Genomic DNA, 17932 nt, shown 5'->3' on the forward strand with positions numbered 1-17932 from the left:
GAGAGGGAGAAAAACTTTCCTCTATCCACTTTCTCCCTGCTAATATATCACATTGCCTCTTTCTCACCTTTTCTCAAAACTAAAAAGTCCTATAGGGTGCAACCTTTCTTCATAGGGGTGTTTTTCAATGGAACAACGCCCCTGTGGTTGCATCGTACAGGACTTTTTAGTTTTGAGAAAAGGTGAGAAAGGTGGGTGTCTTTTTCTGAACCTTTCCCAATATGCTTTTGGAGCTGAGGCGATCAGAACTGCCCACAGTATATTTCAAGTGCAGTTGTACCATAGATTTGTATAATGGGGCATTATGATACTGGCAGCTTTATTTTCAATTCCTTTCCTAATGAGGATTGAAGTGGCCTGTTGGACAGAGCAAACAGAATCTGCAGTCCACAACAACCTCATTCCGCTCCTCCCAGGGATTCTAGCAAACATGAGACCGGAGCAGGCTCCACAACTTTTATTTTTTAGTTTCTAGGCTTTCCATCATAGGAAGACCGTGAAGCCAGAAACATGATATTATCTACATTAGCCATTCCTTGTACCGCTTACTAAAGAGGATGGTATTTGCAAATCTGAGAAAAATCTTAGATAAACAATTTAAGGGATTAGAGGAATGAAGAAGAAGAAAAAGATTCAGAGATGAAAAACAGCAAACCAAAAAGAAAAGCAACTTCACAGCCAAAGAACAAGTTGATGTGAATGGAATTCATTTAAGCAACAGCTTCTAATATTTTGCCTCTGGGATGCTCAAGTAACCCAGCTAAGATGAGATGTCCAAAATACATTTTATTCCCCCTTCCAGAAAAGAAGCCCAACGTTTCACACTCTATAGCCGTTGTAAACACCTCATAGAATAGAATCATAGGATTGTAGTGCTGGAAGGGGCACCAAGGATCATCTAGTCCAACCCCTTGCAATGCAGATATCACAGCTTAAGAATGCATGACATACGTACATTCCTACCCCTGTTTAAAAAGTGCCAGTGAAGGAGAGTTCAAGATGGATGGTAGTTTCTTAAAGCTGAAATACTGAATGCCCAAATGCAGGCAATTTCAACAAGAAAAGTGGGAGGCATCTAAAGAAACCAGTATAGCTGCATAAAGAGCTTAAAGATGAGCTGAGATTTAAGAAGGGCATGTATAAGAAATGTAAGAAAGTGGAAATCACAAAGGAGTATACACAAGGAGCCAAAAGTTGTAGGGTGAATATTAGGCGGGCTAAAGCTCAGAATGAGCTCAGGCTTCTTACAAGAGAGGTTATTTGGCAACGTTCAAGGCAAGAGGAAGAACAAGCAAGTAACAGCTCCTCCTGTGCATGGAGAAGAAAGAGAAATGCTATTGGATGACACAGAGAAGGTGGAACTGCTCAACCCCTACTTTGCTTCTGTTTTCACCCAAAAGGAAAGCAGTACCCAACCTAGTGATAAAAGAATAAATGATGTAAGGAGGGAGCTGTAGCCAAAGATAGGGAAAGAGGTGATAAGGAAACACCTAAATCAGGGGTCAGCAAACTTTTTCAGCAGGGGGCCAGTCCAGACCTTGTGGGGGGCCGGACTATATATTGAAAAAAATAATGAATGAATTCTTATGCCCCACAAATAACCCAGAGATGCATTTTAAATAAAAGGACACATTCTACTCATGTAAAAACACCAGGCAGGCTCCACAAATAACCCAGAGATGCATTTTAAATAAAAGAACACATTCTACTCATGTAAAAACATGCTGATTCCCGGACCATCCACGGGCCGGATTTAGAAGGTGATTGGGCCGCATCCGGCCCCCGGGCCTTAGTTTGGGGAACCCTGACCTAAATGAATTCAAATCTCCAGGCCCTGATGAGTTGCACCCAAGGGTACTAAAGGAGTTTGCGGATATAATATCAGAGCCTCTGTCTGTAATTTTTGATAATTCACGGAGAATAGATGACGTCCCTGCAGACTGGAGGCAGGAAAATGTTGCCTCCATCTTCAGAAAGAGGGGGAAAGAAGACCCAGGTAACTGCCGACTGGTGAGGTTGACATTGATTTCAGAAAAGGCCCTAGAACAGGTAATTAAGCAGTTGGTCTGTGAGCTCTTAGAAAAGGATGGTGTGATTAATAAGACACAGCATGGGTTTCCCAAAAGTAAGTCATGCCAGACATGTTTCCCTGTTTTGATAGCGTTGGTGATCAGGAGAATGCTGTGGACATAGTGTATCTTGATTTCAGTAAGGCTTTTGATAAAAGTTCCCATGAGAAGCTGGTTCCTTATCATCCTGGAAAAAAAGGACGGCAAGTGGGGTGCTTTAAGGTTCTGTCCTGGGCCTGTTGTTGCTAAACGTCTTGATCTTGATCTTGATGATGATGATAATGATGATGATAATGATTACTTTATTATTTACAGTGGTACCTCGGGTTACAGACGCTTCAGGTTACAGACGCTTCAGGTTACAGACTCTGCTAACCCAGAAATAGTACCTCGGGTTAAGAACTTTGCTTCAGGATGAGAACAGAAATTGTACAGTGGTCACTAACATAACGCAGGGCATTCTTCTAGCAGGATAGCAAGTATTTCATAAGATCATAAGAACAGCCTGCAGGATTAGGTATGGGGAACCATGCAATCCAGTATCCTCTTCTCACAGTGACTGACCAGATGCCTATTAGGGAAAACCCACAAGCAGCATTCAAGGACAAGAGCAACTCTCTCCTCCTGCAGTTTCCAGCAAGTGGTATACAGAAGCATTGCTGCTTCTGACCATGAAGGAGGAGCAAAGCCACCATGGCTAATAGCCATCAATAGCCTAGCCCAGGCATCCCCAAACTGCGGCCCTCCAGATGTTTTGGCCTACAACTCCCATGATCCCTAGTTAACAGGACCAGTGGTCAGGGATGATGGGAATTGTAGTCCAAAACATCTGGAGGGCCGAAGTTTGGGGGTGCCTGGCCTAGCCCTCCATAAATTTGTCCGGTCCTCTTTTAAAGCCATCTAGGTTTGTGGCCATCACTGCCTCCTGGCAGGAGAAAGTTCCATAGTTTAACTAAGCGCTTATGGTAATGAAACAGTTACAGAACACGTTATCAATTTCTGGTGCAGATACAATATAAATGAGACCTATGACTCCTGGCTGGGCCCATGAGCTACAGTTACATTTCATTTATCTGAAGCCCAAGCTAATTCTGCACATCGACTCTCACCATAAACATCTGTGTCGTGAGAGATGTCTCAATACGCTTTGAACTGTGCCGCGTCACCAGCCCTGGCAACCTTGGGGCGCTAATTTGAAGCAGTTCTTTAGGGATTTTTGCTTGCCATTTGTTGATATTTTTAGACTCCTTGCAGTCCTCCTGCAACTGAAGGAACAACGAGCCACGGATTGATTTACTGCTTGAAAGCAAGTTGCTGTCTCCCCCCCCCCCATAATAACAGATTTAACAAATTTGTTCCACCTGCTCAATTATGCACCCTCGGCCTTTCTTGTGGTTTCACTGGAGTTTTTTGCAGCCTAAACCTCAAAAGGGCCTGAGCTCAGCAAACTTTGCACCGTGCCTGCCACTCATAATGAGCCCCATTGGAACGCTGCTTCAAATTACAGCTGAGGTTTCGCCTCTCGGTTGATGCAAGCAGCCAGATTGCAAAGGCTGATAGGTGTGGCTGGCAAGTAGCGTTCAGTTCTCCAGAACATTCATAGAATTGTAGGGCTGGAAGAGACCCCCAGAGGTTCATCTAGCCCAACCCATTGCAATGCAGGACTCACAGGTAATGATTTTTCATAGAATCATGTTTTTAGCAGGCACCAAAAAGAATAGAATGAAGGCTCCCTGCTTGATGTCAAAGGCAGGAAGCTCCAAAGTGCGGATGCTGCCACACTAAATGACTGAGTCCTTACAAATGCGGAATGGGTATTATGTGGCATCTGTAACAGTGTCGTTGCTGCTGGCTGAAGCGGTTGAGTGGGCCTATATGGTATAAGGCGATCTGGCAGGTACACTGGCCCCTTTAAAAGCACAAGCTGGACCAGAGAGGAGCAAGGAGCCGTCTTGCTGCAAGGGAAGAAGGTGGGAATTATATTGTACAGGAGACAGTTGCTGGAGTAAGCAGATGGGACTACAGCAGGCAACTGTAAGGATGGGCTCCTGGATAGAATTAGCATGCAATCCTCTAATCAGTGGTGTATGGTGCCCTCTGACCTGGTGGGAGGCTGAGAGGGAAAAGAGGGGGTAGACTGGGAGGAGAAGGTGTCGGAACCTGAAGAGGTAACAGAGTTTAGTGAGCAGGAAGAGGCTGTGGCAGAGAGCAGTCTAGAGGCAGAGGAAGGAGAGAAAGGGAGCCAGGAGCCAGAGATGAGGCAGGCTGCTGAAGAAGGGAGTCTCTCCCTCCTGCTGCAACCTGCTCCCCTCCCTGCTGTTCTCCCAGAACACGCAGAGAAATGAAGAGAGTGGAGCAACAGAGGCAAGAAGACAAAGCCTTGGGTTGCTGGGGGACGAGCCTTAAACATCGTGAGAAGGTTGGGACCTTTAGTCCTCACAACTGCCTCATCGGGGCAAGACCTACTGGGAAGAGGTGCTGCGATCACTAGGCCTGCACTTATTTATTTGTATTAAAGAGTTAACTTCAATGACACCGGGTATTTTATTACTGACCTACTCTTGACTCTGGCTCATGACAGCCAATTAGTAATATAATGAAGGAATACAGAAAGAGGTTCATCATAATCATCAGAAACACACTTTCCCCTCCATCTAGTTTGTGGTGTTAGGTCATCCATCGGGGTTGCCAAGCCCATCTCCTTCCCATAACCTGAATGGACCACAGGACAGAGGCAGCAAGACCCTAGAATTGAGATGTGACCCAGATCTACTGAATGGGGAGAGGATCCTATTCTGTCAAGTCCTGCACAAATGTTCCTCGCTAAAAGTTTGGTTTGCAATTCCTGCATGACAGAGTGGCCCTTGAGGCCCCTTCTAGCCCTACACTTCTATGATTCATTGGAAGTTTTTAAACATAGGTTGGATGACTACCTGTCAGTGAATCTTTGGCTGTGATTCCTGCATTGCAGGGGGTTGGACTAGATGAACCTTGTGGGTCCTTTCCAACAAACCCTACAATCCTATGCCTGTATGAGCATTATGTTAGTTTCGAGCAAGTTGCCATCGGCACCAGATAAATACTCTTTTGTAATGGGGCTGAGACAAGGCTCCTTGAGTCACTTGTTATGGAAAAACATGCACTGGTGTTTGACAGGTTTAGCTCAGATATTTTTTTCTGAAAGAATAGTTTAGACTCTCCTTGGAAATAGTAATAGCTGGCAAGCTCTCAGCAAAGCCCCTTGAGTTGGAGACACTGTTGATTCCATAATTCATCTCCTGGATTAGATCCATGAAGCCCAAAGGCAGGAGAGTTTGCCAAAAATCAGAATAACTTTTATGTTTAGTAACTCAGTATGTGTCACCTCTACAGCACTTTCTGTTGGAAGAATTGTGTTGCATTTTGCACACAAACTAGGACTGCACCAATCTTGCAAGGCAGGTCACTATTGTGTCCTTTGGGTTATGTCTCGAGGGGCTGTCAAAGCAAAGGTCCAGGGAAAACTGATGCAGAGGGACCGTAGCCCAGGTCTAGATCATCCAATTCTTAGAAAGTTTTGGAAATCTCAAGCACATTTTCCATAATTAATAAACTACGAATAAACCATAGAGCTTAGGGCTTGGCGATCGGTGGTTCGAATTCCCGCTACGGGGTGAGCTCCCATTGCTCGGTCCCAGCTCCTGCCAACCTAGCAGTTCGAAAGCACGTCAAAGTGCAAGTAGATAAATAGTTCCGCTCTGGCAGGAAGGTAAACGGCGTTTCCGTGTGCTGCTCTGGTTCGCCAGAAGCGGCTTAGTCATGCTGGCCACATGACCTAGAAGCTGTACGCTGGCTCCCTCGGCCAATAGAGCAAGATGAGTGCCGCACCCCCAGAGTCGGTCACGACTAGACCTAATGGTCAGGGGTCCCTTTACCTTTACCTTTATTCCCTGTGATTATCATTTATGGTGGGAATGTAAGTAGGTGTAAGATTTGGAGGAGATTTAATTTTGACAGAAATGATAAATAATACTAAAGAAACCCTTGTTTCTTGTCCAAAAGTAATGCTACTGAATGTGTTTTATGTCAAACGAATTGGTTGTATATTTGATCTTGAGAGCACAAGTACCAGTAGTCATTGCAACTCAATGGAAAAAAATGCAAAACCTTACGCTGGATGCTTGGTCAGCTTGGTACCACTCACTCTGAAATAAACTCTAGTGGAGAAAATTACATATACGGTAATTTGATATTTTGACAAGGACTAGAAACTCCAGAGACTTCAGGCAAGGCTGTGGACACAGTGTATCTTGATTTCAGTACAGCTTTTGACAAAGTTCCCCATGACATTCTTGCAGAGAAGCTGGTAACTGTTAGGTGGATTTGTAACTGGTTAACTGACCAAACCCAAAGCATGCTTACTAATGATTCCTCATCCTGGAAAAAAGTCCCAAGTAGGGTGTTGCAGGGTTCTGTCCTGGGCCCGTTGTTGTTCAACATCGTCTTTATGATGTGTGGAGACTAGGGTAACCAAAATGATAAAGGAAACAAAGCCTGTTTTTATCTTATGCTGATCTGTCGTAACTGAGAGAATGAGTATGTGTACCCTTTACTTCTATAGTTGCCCTATTGCCTATTTAGCATGCTCTACTCATATATGTATAGGGACGCAGGTGGTGCTGTGGTCTAAACCATAGGGCTTGCCGATCAGAAGGTTAGCGGTTTGAATCCCTGCAATGGGTGAGCTCCCGTTGCTGGGTCCCTGCTCCTCCCAACCTAGCAGTTCGAAAGCACATCAAAGTGCATGTAGATAAATAGGTGCTGCTCCAGTGGGAAGTTAAACGGCGTTTCCATGCGCTGCTCTGGTTCACCAGAAGCGGCTTAGTCATGCTGGCCACATGATCCAGAAGCTGTACACAGGCTCCCTCGGCCAGTAAAGCGAGATGAGCGCCGCAACCCCAGAGTCGTCCATGACTAGACCTAACGGTCAGGGGTCCCTTTACCTTTTTACTTATGATGTATGTAGGTGCTTTTACTTTATGCCTGCCTATGACCATATTACATATTCTTCTTTTTCAAACCTTAGGAGCAACAGTGGAGGGATTTGGGAATGCTTAGCCTGGATAAAGGGGACTGTGAGAGGAGATATTATACCTAAAAATCTTTCAAATCGAAGATGGAGCAAGCTTGTTTTCTCCTGCTCCAGAAGGTAGGACCTGAAACAATGGCTTCCAGTTACAAGAAAGGAGATTCTGACTAAACGTCAGGAAGAGCTTTCTGATGTTAAGAACTGTGGAACAAATTCGGAAGATGACTCTCCCTCCTTGAAGGTTTTTAAGTATAGGTTGGATGGCCACCTGCCACATATGATCTAGTAGAGATTTCTGCATTGCAGAGGGTTGGACTAGACAACCCTCAGGGCCACTCCAACTCTTCTATGATTCTAAGAACTATGGAACTCACAATCAAAGGAGGCAGTGATGGCAGCCAACCAAGATGGCTTTAAAAGAGAAATAAGACAAATTCATGGAGGGCTATCCATTGCTACCAGCTTTTACAGTTGGAGGTAGCAGTGCTTCTGAATACCAGTTGCAGAGAACCCAGTAGGGGAAAGTGCTGCTCTTTTGCTCAAATCCTGCCTGTGGGTTTCCATCTGAGGCATCTGGTTGGCCACTGTGAGAACAGGATGATGTAGACCAGCCACCCCCAAACTTCGGCCCTCCAGATGTTTTGGACTACAATTCCCATCATCCCTGACCACTAGTCCTGTTAGCTAGGGATCATGGGAGTTGTAGGCCAAAACATCTGGAGAGCTGCAGTTTGGGGATGCCTGATGTAGACGGTCCATTGGCCTGATCCAGCAGGCACATCTTATGTTATATACTCCTCCTGTCCCATCACTGGATGAGTGCTTTTCACCTGTGGTGGCTGGCAAGACAGTGGCAACCACACCTGGATCAGGAGAGCTTGGATGCAGCGGTCCAGCTACTGGAGCCTATGAAGCCGGGAATTATTCCCTTCCACTTTGCCTGGAATGTTGTAGACTGATACTGTCAACAGAGGCCTGACTGGCTGTGATTTGCCACCAAGCCAGATGATGATGATGATGATTTCATACAATTTACAGTGCTTCCAAGTCCCATCCCAGAAAGGTGGCCCAGCAGGATACCATGGTTGTTATTGAAAGTTACCAAGAGCTCCAGAAGAAGCAACAGGGACACCTCCCATGTCCAGTTCTCACAATGACCAAAGCCATCTCTGTCCCACAACCAGGTCTGAACCCAATTGAAATGGATCTAGATAATCCATCTCCTCCAGAAACCCCCGGAGCCGAGATGATATGCTCCAGTAAGTTGCCCAGAAGTGGAATATTGGAGACTGGTCAATATTTATACAATGCAGTGTGATTCAGGGAGGGCTTTTTCAATAGAGGTCTTATAGCTGCCTCCTTTAGGAACACTGCAACCTTGCCTAGTTGTAAGGAGGCTGTGACCACTCCCCTCACCCGCTTTTGATGAGCCAGGAAAGGCAAGGTGCTGACACAGATGTGTTTGCTCTCACACTTCCAGGATCCTGCCCACATCCACAATCGAAACGTATCTATTAACACTGGACAAGCAGGGGCCAAGGTTACATGCATATCTACTCCAGCATCCAAGTCAGAACAGAGCCAAGTCTAAATTCTTCTCCTGTGGGACAGAGTATAAAATACCCCTGACCATCCAAAACAGTTTTAGTGGATGGCTCCTCGCTGATGGCAGAGAAAAAGATCTCTTTGCTGCCACAACGCCATACAAAATAGACCTTCAAATCGCCTGTGTTTGTTGGGACTCATTCAGAGTTCCCGCCAAAATCACTCTAGTCCCCATCTCACATACTGCATGATCACCAGGTCCCTAGAGAACCATGGGCCTGGTTGCCACCCAGGTCATTTCTCCATCCCAAAGGTCTACCAGAGCTTGAAATAGGGTCAGCATATGTCCAGATTTTCCCCGGATACGTCCTTTTTTCAAGGTTTAAAATTTCTGCCCAGGTGGATTTTTAAAATAATGCAAAATGCCCAGATTTTTTTCCTGCTGCCCAAGAACATCTGTTCTATGCTCTCCATGAGGCCGCTGACAGCAGCTGCTCTGGGACGAAGAAGGGGCGTGCAGCGTCCAGTGGCGGTGCTTCTGCTGCTTTGGAGAGCTCTGCAGCTTTATCATAGGCAGGTGCTGAAGTTGCAGGGGGAACTCTGGCAGCCGAGGCAGTGGCTTGCAAGCAGCAGCAGCAACAACGACAGAGAGCAAGCAAGCAAGCATGGTGGGATGGGGTGAGACATCCAAGGCCTTGCTTGCTGGGAAAGACGCCTGCTCTGGGCATGGGTGGAACTACCTTTATTGAAGGAAAAGAAAAGAAGAAGGGAGGGGAGGGTGCCACCGCCGCATGCCCCCACTTTCCCATGGGTGTGCTCAGGAAATTGGGCTTTTCCTGCAGAACTGAAGTGAGGAAGTCTTATACTAACCTCGCTGCACCTAATGCGGCACACGGTCACGAAAAGCACCCCTGCAGTTAAACATTGATCGGATCGTGAACGTTTAATCAGTGATTTCCCCACGCTGCTTCCTTTCCCCAAATAGTCTCGCTTTTTAAATGGTGTGGTGGTTGGCTGGAAGACTAAGGTGGGGAGGCTTAGATGTAACCCCAGTCGAAAGTCGGCAGGAAAGCCCAGCATATTTGGAGTGTGTGGCAGGGTGTGTGTACCAAACCAAAGCTATACCTTTCAAATCGGCCGAAGAGGATTTAAAATGTAGGTTGGCTATTGTTGGTTAAAACTGTCTAATGTTTATTTGTCATATGGGGGGGGCAGGGCGGGGCGAGAATGGAAGGCGGCTGGGTGACAGCGGGGGGGCCTGAGGAGAGCATGGTGTGTGCAAATAGGCGGAAAGTTAAGGCCCCAAATGCCTGCCGCCGTGCAGTGAGGGGGGACGGAGGTGGTGCGTTTCAGAAGAGGCTCTAGGCCTCAGTGCAAATGTGCGTTTGTTTTAATCAGACTCTTGCCAAATTTTGCTTTCCTTTCTTTTAAAAACCCATCACTTCTTCTCTCCCCCCACCCCGCCTAACCCAGCTAAATGTGGCATGTGAGACAAGTCCACCACTCGCCCTCTCCTGCAGTGGCTCCGGGTCTCCTTGGCTCTGTTCGCCTCAAGTGCCTCTCTCCTTGCGCAGTGGCTTAGTGGTAGGCACGCCCCTGCTTCCCCCCCACCTGCATTTGCAACTTGACAACCGCCTGTAAACATAGGGATCGGAAACTGTGTCCCACCAATGTCAGCTTGTGGCTGCTGCCCCCTCTGCCCTTCTCTTCTGTTTGCCAGCCCCCTACCCCTCACCCCACAAGCACACACTTATGTATTTCTTTTGCTACCTGCTAGCCAGAGGGGTAAGAGGTCTCGATCACATTGGAATAATGGTTGAGCTGAGTTTTATGAGCAAAATGTTTACAATTTTAAGGTGCATTTAATGTGCACATCCCCCTTAATGAGCATTCGGCTTTAAAAATATTTGTCATGTAATTTGTTTGTAATGCTTCTTCTATTTCTGGGAACTGATTAAAACCTGCCTGCACATTATTTTTTTACAGGCAGACTTAACATATTAATGGTTGCCACTGAACTGAGTGGGCGACCGGTATATTAGTGATTCTTAACCACTGCACTGAGGCGGTGCTTGTTTTGCAGGCTGGTTGGCCTGGCAGGGATTATTAATGTTGAGAGCTAATTCCCCAGTAAAAGGTAAAGGTAAAGGCAACCAAGGGGTGCGGCGCTGATCTCACTTTAGGCCAAGGGAGCCGGTGTGTGTCCACAGACAGCTTTCCAGGTCATGTGGCCAGCATGACTAAACTGCTTCTGGCACAACAGGGCGCTGTGGTGTGTGCCAGAGCACATGGTCATAAGGCAAATGTGTCCTCTTTTTTTGATTGTCAAAATATGGCAACCCTACTTCAAAAAAAAAAAAATGCCTGCCAAGGAAATAGGAAACTCCATCGTGGTTGGTCCCCAACCACTGCAGAGGTTCTGAGTTCCAGTTAGTCTACAGCCCACCAGGTAGTGATCTGACCATGACGATGGAACTATAGAAAGTTCCTCCACTCTTAAGATCACCATCAGCCAATCCAGGACAGAAAACCAAATCCAGACTGTGCCCTGCAGCATGGACCGGGTCAGAAATTATTTGGGACAGACCCATGGTTGCCATGGCAGACATGAAGTCCTGAGCCACTCCTGACACACCCAGTTATGTAAAGCAGACATGCATGTTGATATAATTTTTAAAATAATGTATATTTTAAACTGCTGGTTTTATTCACATTTTGATTTTTTTAGGACTACTTCCTTTTAACTTCTTTTTTAATTGATTATTTTAATGTATGCTTTGCATAAACTGCTTAGAGCTTTTTACAAATAGGTAGTGTACTAATTCTGAAAAGATGCGCAGGGCGCTCTGCTCTCTGAAAAGATGCAAGAGGTGCTCTGGAAGAACTGTTTACAGATTTACTGTCAGTTTTAATAGACATGATATATGCAACTTAGCCTGTGGGTATTTCTTACAAAACTTGGCAATGGTCCATATACTATAAGCAAACAGAGGAAAGCACCAGGGGAAGCTCTTAAGTGGCAAATTGGATGGGTTTTATCCTTTTGCTTATGAAGGTGCTTAAGAACATTATATCCCTGCATGATAAACCCACAAGCTCTTATTAGCTTGAAATTTGCTTGGCGTTTATTTATTTATTTATTTGCATTTCTATCCTATGTTTTCCTCTACAAAGAACTCAAGGTGGCATCCAGGGTCCTCTCTTCCTCCTCATTTGATCACCTTAACAACCATGTGGTGAGAGGTGTTAGAAACTCAGATATAGAAGCTAGACACCAAATGGCCCGTTAAACCAAGGTTTCAGTCCCCCAAACAGAATGTCTAGTTGCCATTTGACGGCATGACAGCTCTAAGGTCTTATTTTTCAAATAATGACTGTGATTCTCATTTAAATATCTGGCTAGTTCAGAAGAGCTAGGTGAAGAGCTTTGAAAACTTAAACAAGAAAAGTCTCTTGAACCAGGGATAGTCCACATATATACTATGGCCTATTCCAGACTCTTTTTCTTAATGGTGACTGCTCCTGTTCAGGCTGCACAGAAAAAGCCGTTTGGTTCCAGAAATTCATTCTGATTGTGCAGATGAAATATAACTGATAAGTGTTCTACAGGATGGGGTATTAGTGTGTGAAAACAGTCAAGATCCAATGATTCCCAGAGGGTGAAGATGTCAGGCGCTATCCTGGCACCCAGGTGGTCACAAATGGTTGAAAGCCAGGTGCAAAATGCGCTTGGCGAATTTCAAACACTGGCTGTGAGGTAGGTTAGGCTGAGAGGCAGTGACTACCCCCAAGCTTACCTAGTAGCCTTCATAGTTGAGCCTAACCTACCTCACAGGGTTGTTTTGAAGACTGGATGGGGAGGGGAGAATAATGCTTACTACCTTGAACTCCTTAGAGAAAAAAGGTGGCATGTAAATGCAAATAAATAAAATAAAGTAAGATAATGGATTATGAGTTGGAGCCAGGGGAACACAGACACAGGGAGCTTCAGTTTCCAAAATAAAGCAGTGCTTATATATCCATTGTCTACTTGCAGAATGATATGCAGAATGCAAACTTACTGGTATTTCATGGATCAGGCCAGGCCCAAGACAATTTGTCAAGGGCCAGTCAGCCTTGCCATGAGACTCCTTGTCATTTCAGCTTCTATAGAAATTGCTGTGCTTACGTCAAATTATGAACAAGGGGAAAGAACTGTGGTTCCCAAAACACCCCACAGGGGGGCAATTTGATTTTTAAGTGGGGCAAGGTGAATGACCATTAAGGCTTCCTCCACGTGAATAGCAGTTCATTTTTTGAATAATAAGAATTATATGTCACAGGGGGGGGGGAGACACCAGGATTTTAGTGATGCTTACGTGGGGCATGGTCAAAAAAAGTTGGGAACCACTGGGTTAGAGCTAGTGTGGCATGGTGGTTAGAGTGTTGGACAAGAACCTGGGAAAAGACTAGAGTTCAGATCTGCACATAACCATGAAGCTCACTGGGAGTAACCTTGGGGTGCCCAGTCACTGACTCAACATAACCTACCTCACAAAGTTGTTGTGGAGATTAAATGAGATGGTGGAGAACCATGTTTGCTACTTTGAGCCCCTTGGAAAAAAAGTGAGGATATAAATGCAACAAATAAATCATGCCATTAAAAAACACAGCTTCTTGATATTTCAGAGCAGTGGTTTTCAACCAGTGTGTCATAGCACCCTGGGGTTCCTTGAATGATGGTCAGGGGTGCCGCGGGCAATATTGGCCTCTGTCCCTCTTTTCTCCCCTCCCTCCTCTGATGCCCTCTTGCACCTCTGCCTCCCAAAGGCTTGTGTGGCTGTTTGCTGCAGCAGCCCTGGCTATAAGCTCCACAGGTGAATGGTGCCTCTGGGAGTGCTGGCTGCCAGGAGTTGAGGCTGCCTCGGAGTAAGCAAGCAAGTGGGTGAGGGAGCCCAGCCAACCAGTCTGTCAGACCTGGCTGTTGGGAATGGGCGGACAAGTGGGAGGCCGGGCAGGCAGGCAAGCAAGCAGCGCACTGGCTTTTCTTGTGCTGGCTGTGTGCAATGCCTGCCTCAGAGCTGAGTGCCCTGCACTGAAGGTGAGTCCTTCCACCATGTATGTGAGGTTCACCTTTGGCCAGTCTCTGTCAGGCAGCTAAGTCTGGGGGCATCCTCTTTCCAGGCCCCTATGGGGTGACATGAGGATGCACATCTTTTTTGGGGGGTGCTGCTGCCCAGAGGACTCCCAATGAGAGAGGAGAGGATACTGAGGGAATGCTCCACAAGGGAGGGTGTTTTAAAGGGTATGGGGCTGCCCGCTCTACAGGCAAGGGGAGACCTTATGCCATGCAGGCCCGGTGGCACCCAAGGTGAGGTGCAGGCATCATGTTCACCTTTGGCCAGTCTCTGTTGGGCTGCTAAGGCTGGAGGCATCCTCTTCCCAGGCCCCTGGGGGTCACCAGGAGACCTCTCTTTGGGGCAGGTCAGAGATCAGGGGCGGCAGCAGTGGCTGCTCTGAGGACTCACAAGGAGAGGGGAAGAGGAGAGGAGGCTGAGGGAACACTCCACAAGGGAGGGTATTCGAAAAAGGGTGAGAGACTGCCAGCTCTGCAGGCAAGGGGTGACATAACTGGGCTTCTGAGCCCCACAGGGGAGCCGCAGAAAGAATGCAGTTGGTCAAGGGAGCCATGAACTCAAAAGGTTGAAAATGTTTGTTACAAAGCATCAGTCTTCAGCTGGGAGGTTAGGAGACATTAGCAGTTTATGGCCTGATGCAAGGTGGTTTGCAACAGGAGCCCTACCACCTTGCAGACATAGAGTAAAAACAAGGTCCAGAAATTGATCCCCAAATGCATGTTTGGACTAAAAGTGGGTCCTGGTTTTGAAAAGGTTGAAGATACCGCCAAATGACTGCATACAACTCTGCTGACCATAGTGGTAAATTCGTTCACCCATTTTTAAAAAGATGGGTAGCTCTTTTTAAGGATCAAATCATACCTACAGCTTGATTTGTTTTATTACAACAAACAAAGGAGCCCCCTTCAGATCTAGGCTGAAACATGTTACTTTAAATGGGGGGCAGGGGGCGGGAGAGATTAGATAGTTAATATAAGAACATTAGAAGAATCTGGCTGTTTGATCAGGCCAGTGGCCCATCTAGTCCAGCATCCTGTTCTCACAGTGGCAAAAATGCCCATAAGAACCTAGGGATCTAAATAGACAGCCTGTGAGCCTGAAGTTTCCATAAAAGCATTAGCAGAGCCCTCCTGGATGAGGCCAAAGGGGACCCATCCGGTCCAGCATCCTGTTTTCACAGTGTCCAAACAGATGCCTCAATGGGAAATCCACAAGCAGGATTCCAGCACAAGAACAATAATCCTTTTAAAAATAAGTGTTAGATGGGGCTGCTTGTCTTGAAATGCAACAACTTCTCCAGATCAGAAGTAATCAGAGCAACAGCCTGAAAGAACAGCAGCTGCCCATAATTATTCATTTGGTCTTTACCTGGAACCCAAAGTTACTGATCACATTTGGGCAGACTTAAGGCATTTGTTAAAGAACAACAATGAAAAGTTCATGGAGTACAGAAGAAAGAAAATGACCCAGTCAGTTCATTTGGGCATACAGAGCAGGATCCTGCTCAAAAGCTGAAAATAGGCATCTATTTTATGGCCAGTCTTTGCCAAGCACACAATTAATTAGCAAAGCCTGGAAGTTGGTGGTGTTTTGCAACTGGAAACCAAAAATTGCATTGTCTCATATTGGTATAATTATTGGGGGTGGTGTGGAGAGAATACCACACCACCACCAACACCATAATAGTTCATTCACATGGGTTTCACAATTACTTGTAGAACCATAGAACTGTAGAGTTGGAAGTGACCAAAAGGGTCATCTAGTCCAATCCCCTACATTGCAGGAATCTCAACTGAAGCATCCATGACCTATGTCCTATGACCATCTGACCTCTCCTTAAAAACCTCCAGCAAAAGAGTCTGCCATCTTCTTCAGAGGGAGCCTCTGTTCCATTATTGATGGCTGTTATCATCAGATGGCAGGGGTGCCAATTTGAATAAAATATGGGGGACAGGTAAGCCCAGTCCCACATAATCAATCACATCATTTGAACGACCATGCCCTACAGCTTGGGGGGAGAGTTCTAGATCCCTCAAATATTTTATGGGGGGGAGCACATTGACCCTGGCCCCTAGGAGTTGGCTCCTTTGTCAGAAAGTAGTGTTTAGTAGGAATTTCCTTTCTTGTAATCTCAACGCAATGAATCACAGACTCGCACTTGCTTATGTGCAAAACTCAGTAAAGGAGCGCTCTCCTTGGGAGAAGGTGGCATTGTCTCCTCCTTCACTGGAGGCTTTTAAACAGAGATCGGACAGCGTCCGTCCGGGATCTTTTAGTTGTGAGTCCTGCATTGCAAGGGTGCTAGACTAGATGATCCTGAGGGGCTCCCTGCAACTCCACAAAAGTCACTGCCTGCTCTAGGAAGCCGCCGCCCCGCCATCGCCGCCACCACAAGGCGGGCTGCCAAACCACGATCCCCCTGAGGGTTGTTGGGGCCAACCAGGGGCCTCCCACTTCCCCATCCCTCTTGAGCTCTGGACCTGCGACCCTCCCGCCCTCGGACTCCAACTCCCGTCAGTCCCCGCCGTGGCGGCGAGAGACCAGGGACGCTGGGAGCTGGAGTCCGGCAGCCCCTGTGCAGCGGGCGAGAGAGCGCCGCAGGGGCCTCGTGCAGCCCCTCCAGCGCCACCTGCGCCCCACCAACCAACCGCCGGACCCACCTGCTGCTGCTGCCGCTGCCTGCCGGACTCTTGGGCGAAGCGCTGCTTGGGCCGGCCGGGACCGGAGACCTCGCCCGCAGCCCCCGCCGCCGCCCCGTCCTCGTAGTCTGCGGTCCGCGCTGCACTGCTCTGTCTTGGCGGCCAGGCGGCCTCCGCCTCCCGGCGGCGAAGCTCGGAGCGCAGCTCAAGATAGCAGCCGAGCGTGAGGAGGTGCAGCGCCAGCGAGAGCGCGAAGAAGCCCGACAGCGCCCGCCCCACGCCCCTCCGGGCCCCGCCGCAGGAGCCGCAGCCGCTCCCGACGCCACCTCGGCCTCCTCCTCCTCCGGCTTGCGGCTCCGAGCCCATGGCGCCGGCCCCTGGGGGCGCTACTGCGGCCTGCCCATTCCGGCTGCGGCCCTCCTGCTCCTCCGTGGCTGGGTGCCTGGCTGAGCGGCCGGCCGGGGCTGAGCGCGGCTGTCTCCGCCTCCCTCGACGGCCGCTCGGGGCGTCCGGGCTCCGGAGGCGGGGGCGGGGGCGGAGCCTGTGGGTGGAACCTCCTCTGCGCCGGAGGGGGACCCGAGGGGCCGCTTTGTGAGGGGCCCAGGGGCCGCAGCTCCCGCTGGGCTCCCCTTCGCCGGAGCCTTCTGAGCGGGCAGTCTGCTGGGGGCGCTGCAGCCAGATGGCCCTGCCTACTGCTGCCTACACGGGCTGGCAGCAGCGGCGCTCCGGGTTTCCAGGCGAGAGGACTCCTCCAGCCCTTGCCTGCAGCTGCCTTCGCGTACTGAGCCTTAGTGAAACCTCCTTACGAGGCGGCTGCTCAGCCTCAAGGGCCGCCCCCTCAGCGGTTGGAGGGCTGCCGCCAGACCGCCCCCGAGCCGGAGTTTGCCTGCGCCAGCATCATGCGGGGGCCCGCGACCCCCTTCGCTCCCGCACCTCTCGCTGCCTGGCGTGCGGGGAAGTTGCGGTGCTGGGGTGAAACCAGGCGCCTTTTGAGAGACGGCAGCGCCTCCTTGGGGCTCATCCCCTCCTCCTTTACGTTAAGGGGCAAGTCGACTCCTCTGATCCGATGCCCTCTTCAGAGTGAGACAGACGAACTCTTCCAACAATGGGAGAGCAGAATAGAATCATCTCCTCGGGCAGAATAAGAGCGGGGAGGTGCAGCCTCTCCCGTTTTTCCGGCTTAGGAACATAAGTAGAGCCTGCTGGATCAGGCCAAAGGGGACCGGCTAGCCCAGCATCCTTGTCCTCCCAGTGCCCTTTATGGAAAACCAGCAAGTACAATTCGAGCACGTGAGGACTTTCTCCTCCTTGTGCAGTTTCCAGCAATTGGGATTCAGAGCATTGTTGCATCTGACCATGTAGGCAAAACATAGCGTTATAAATTTGGGTTTAAAATAATAAATGGTAGGATTTTGATGATTTGGGATGTGGAGGAAGAAATGCAAACAGCAGAGGAATTCCTGGGCTAGCCTATGCAAAATGACTTGGCCAAGC

At 48.2% G+C, this 17932-nt stretch overlaps 1 protein-coding gene across 1 annotated transcript in view; it reads right to left on the reverse strand.

Annotated features, from left to right (window-relative positions):
* The window catches only part of EDA (ectodysplasin A), a 53031-nt gene extending 36075 nt beyond the window's left edge, over window positions 1–16956 (reverse strand). The window contains exon 1 of the mRNA XM_060270586.1: window positions 16460–16956. Within this exon, the coding sequence (XP_060126569.1) occupies window positions 16460–16804 (345 nt within the window). The 5' untranslated portion in view covers window positions 16805–16956. The remainder of the gene's footprint in view (window positions 1–16459) is intronic.
* Window positions 16957–17932: the final 976 nt, after the last annotated feature.

This window comes from Zootoca vivipara, chromosome Z, assembly GCF_963506605.1.
Source record: "Zootoca vivipara chromosome Z, rZooViv1.1, whole genome shotgun sequence".
NCBI lineage: Eukaryota > Metazoa > Chordata > Lepidosauria > Squamata > Lacertidae > Zootoca > Zootoca vivipara.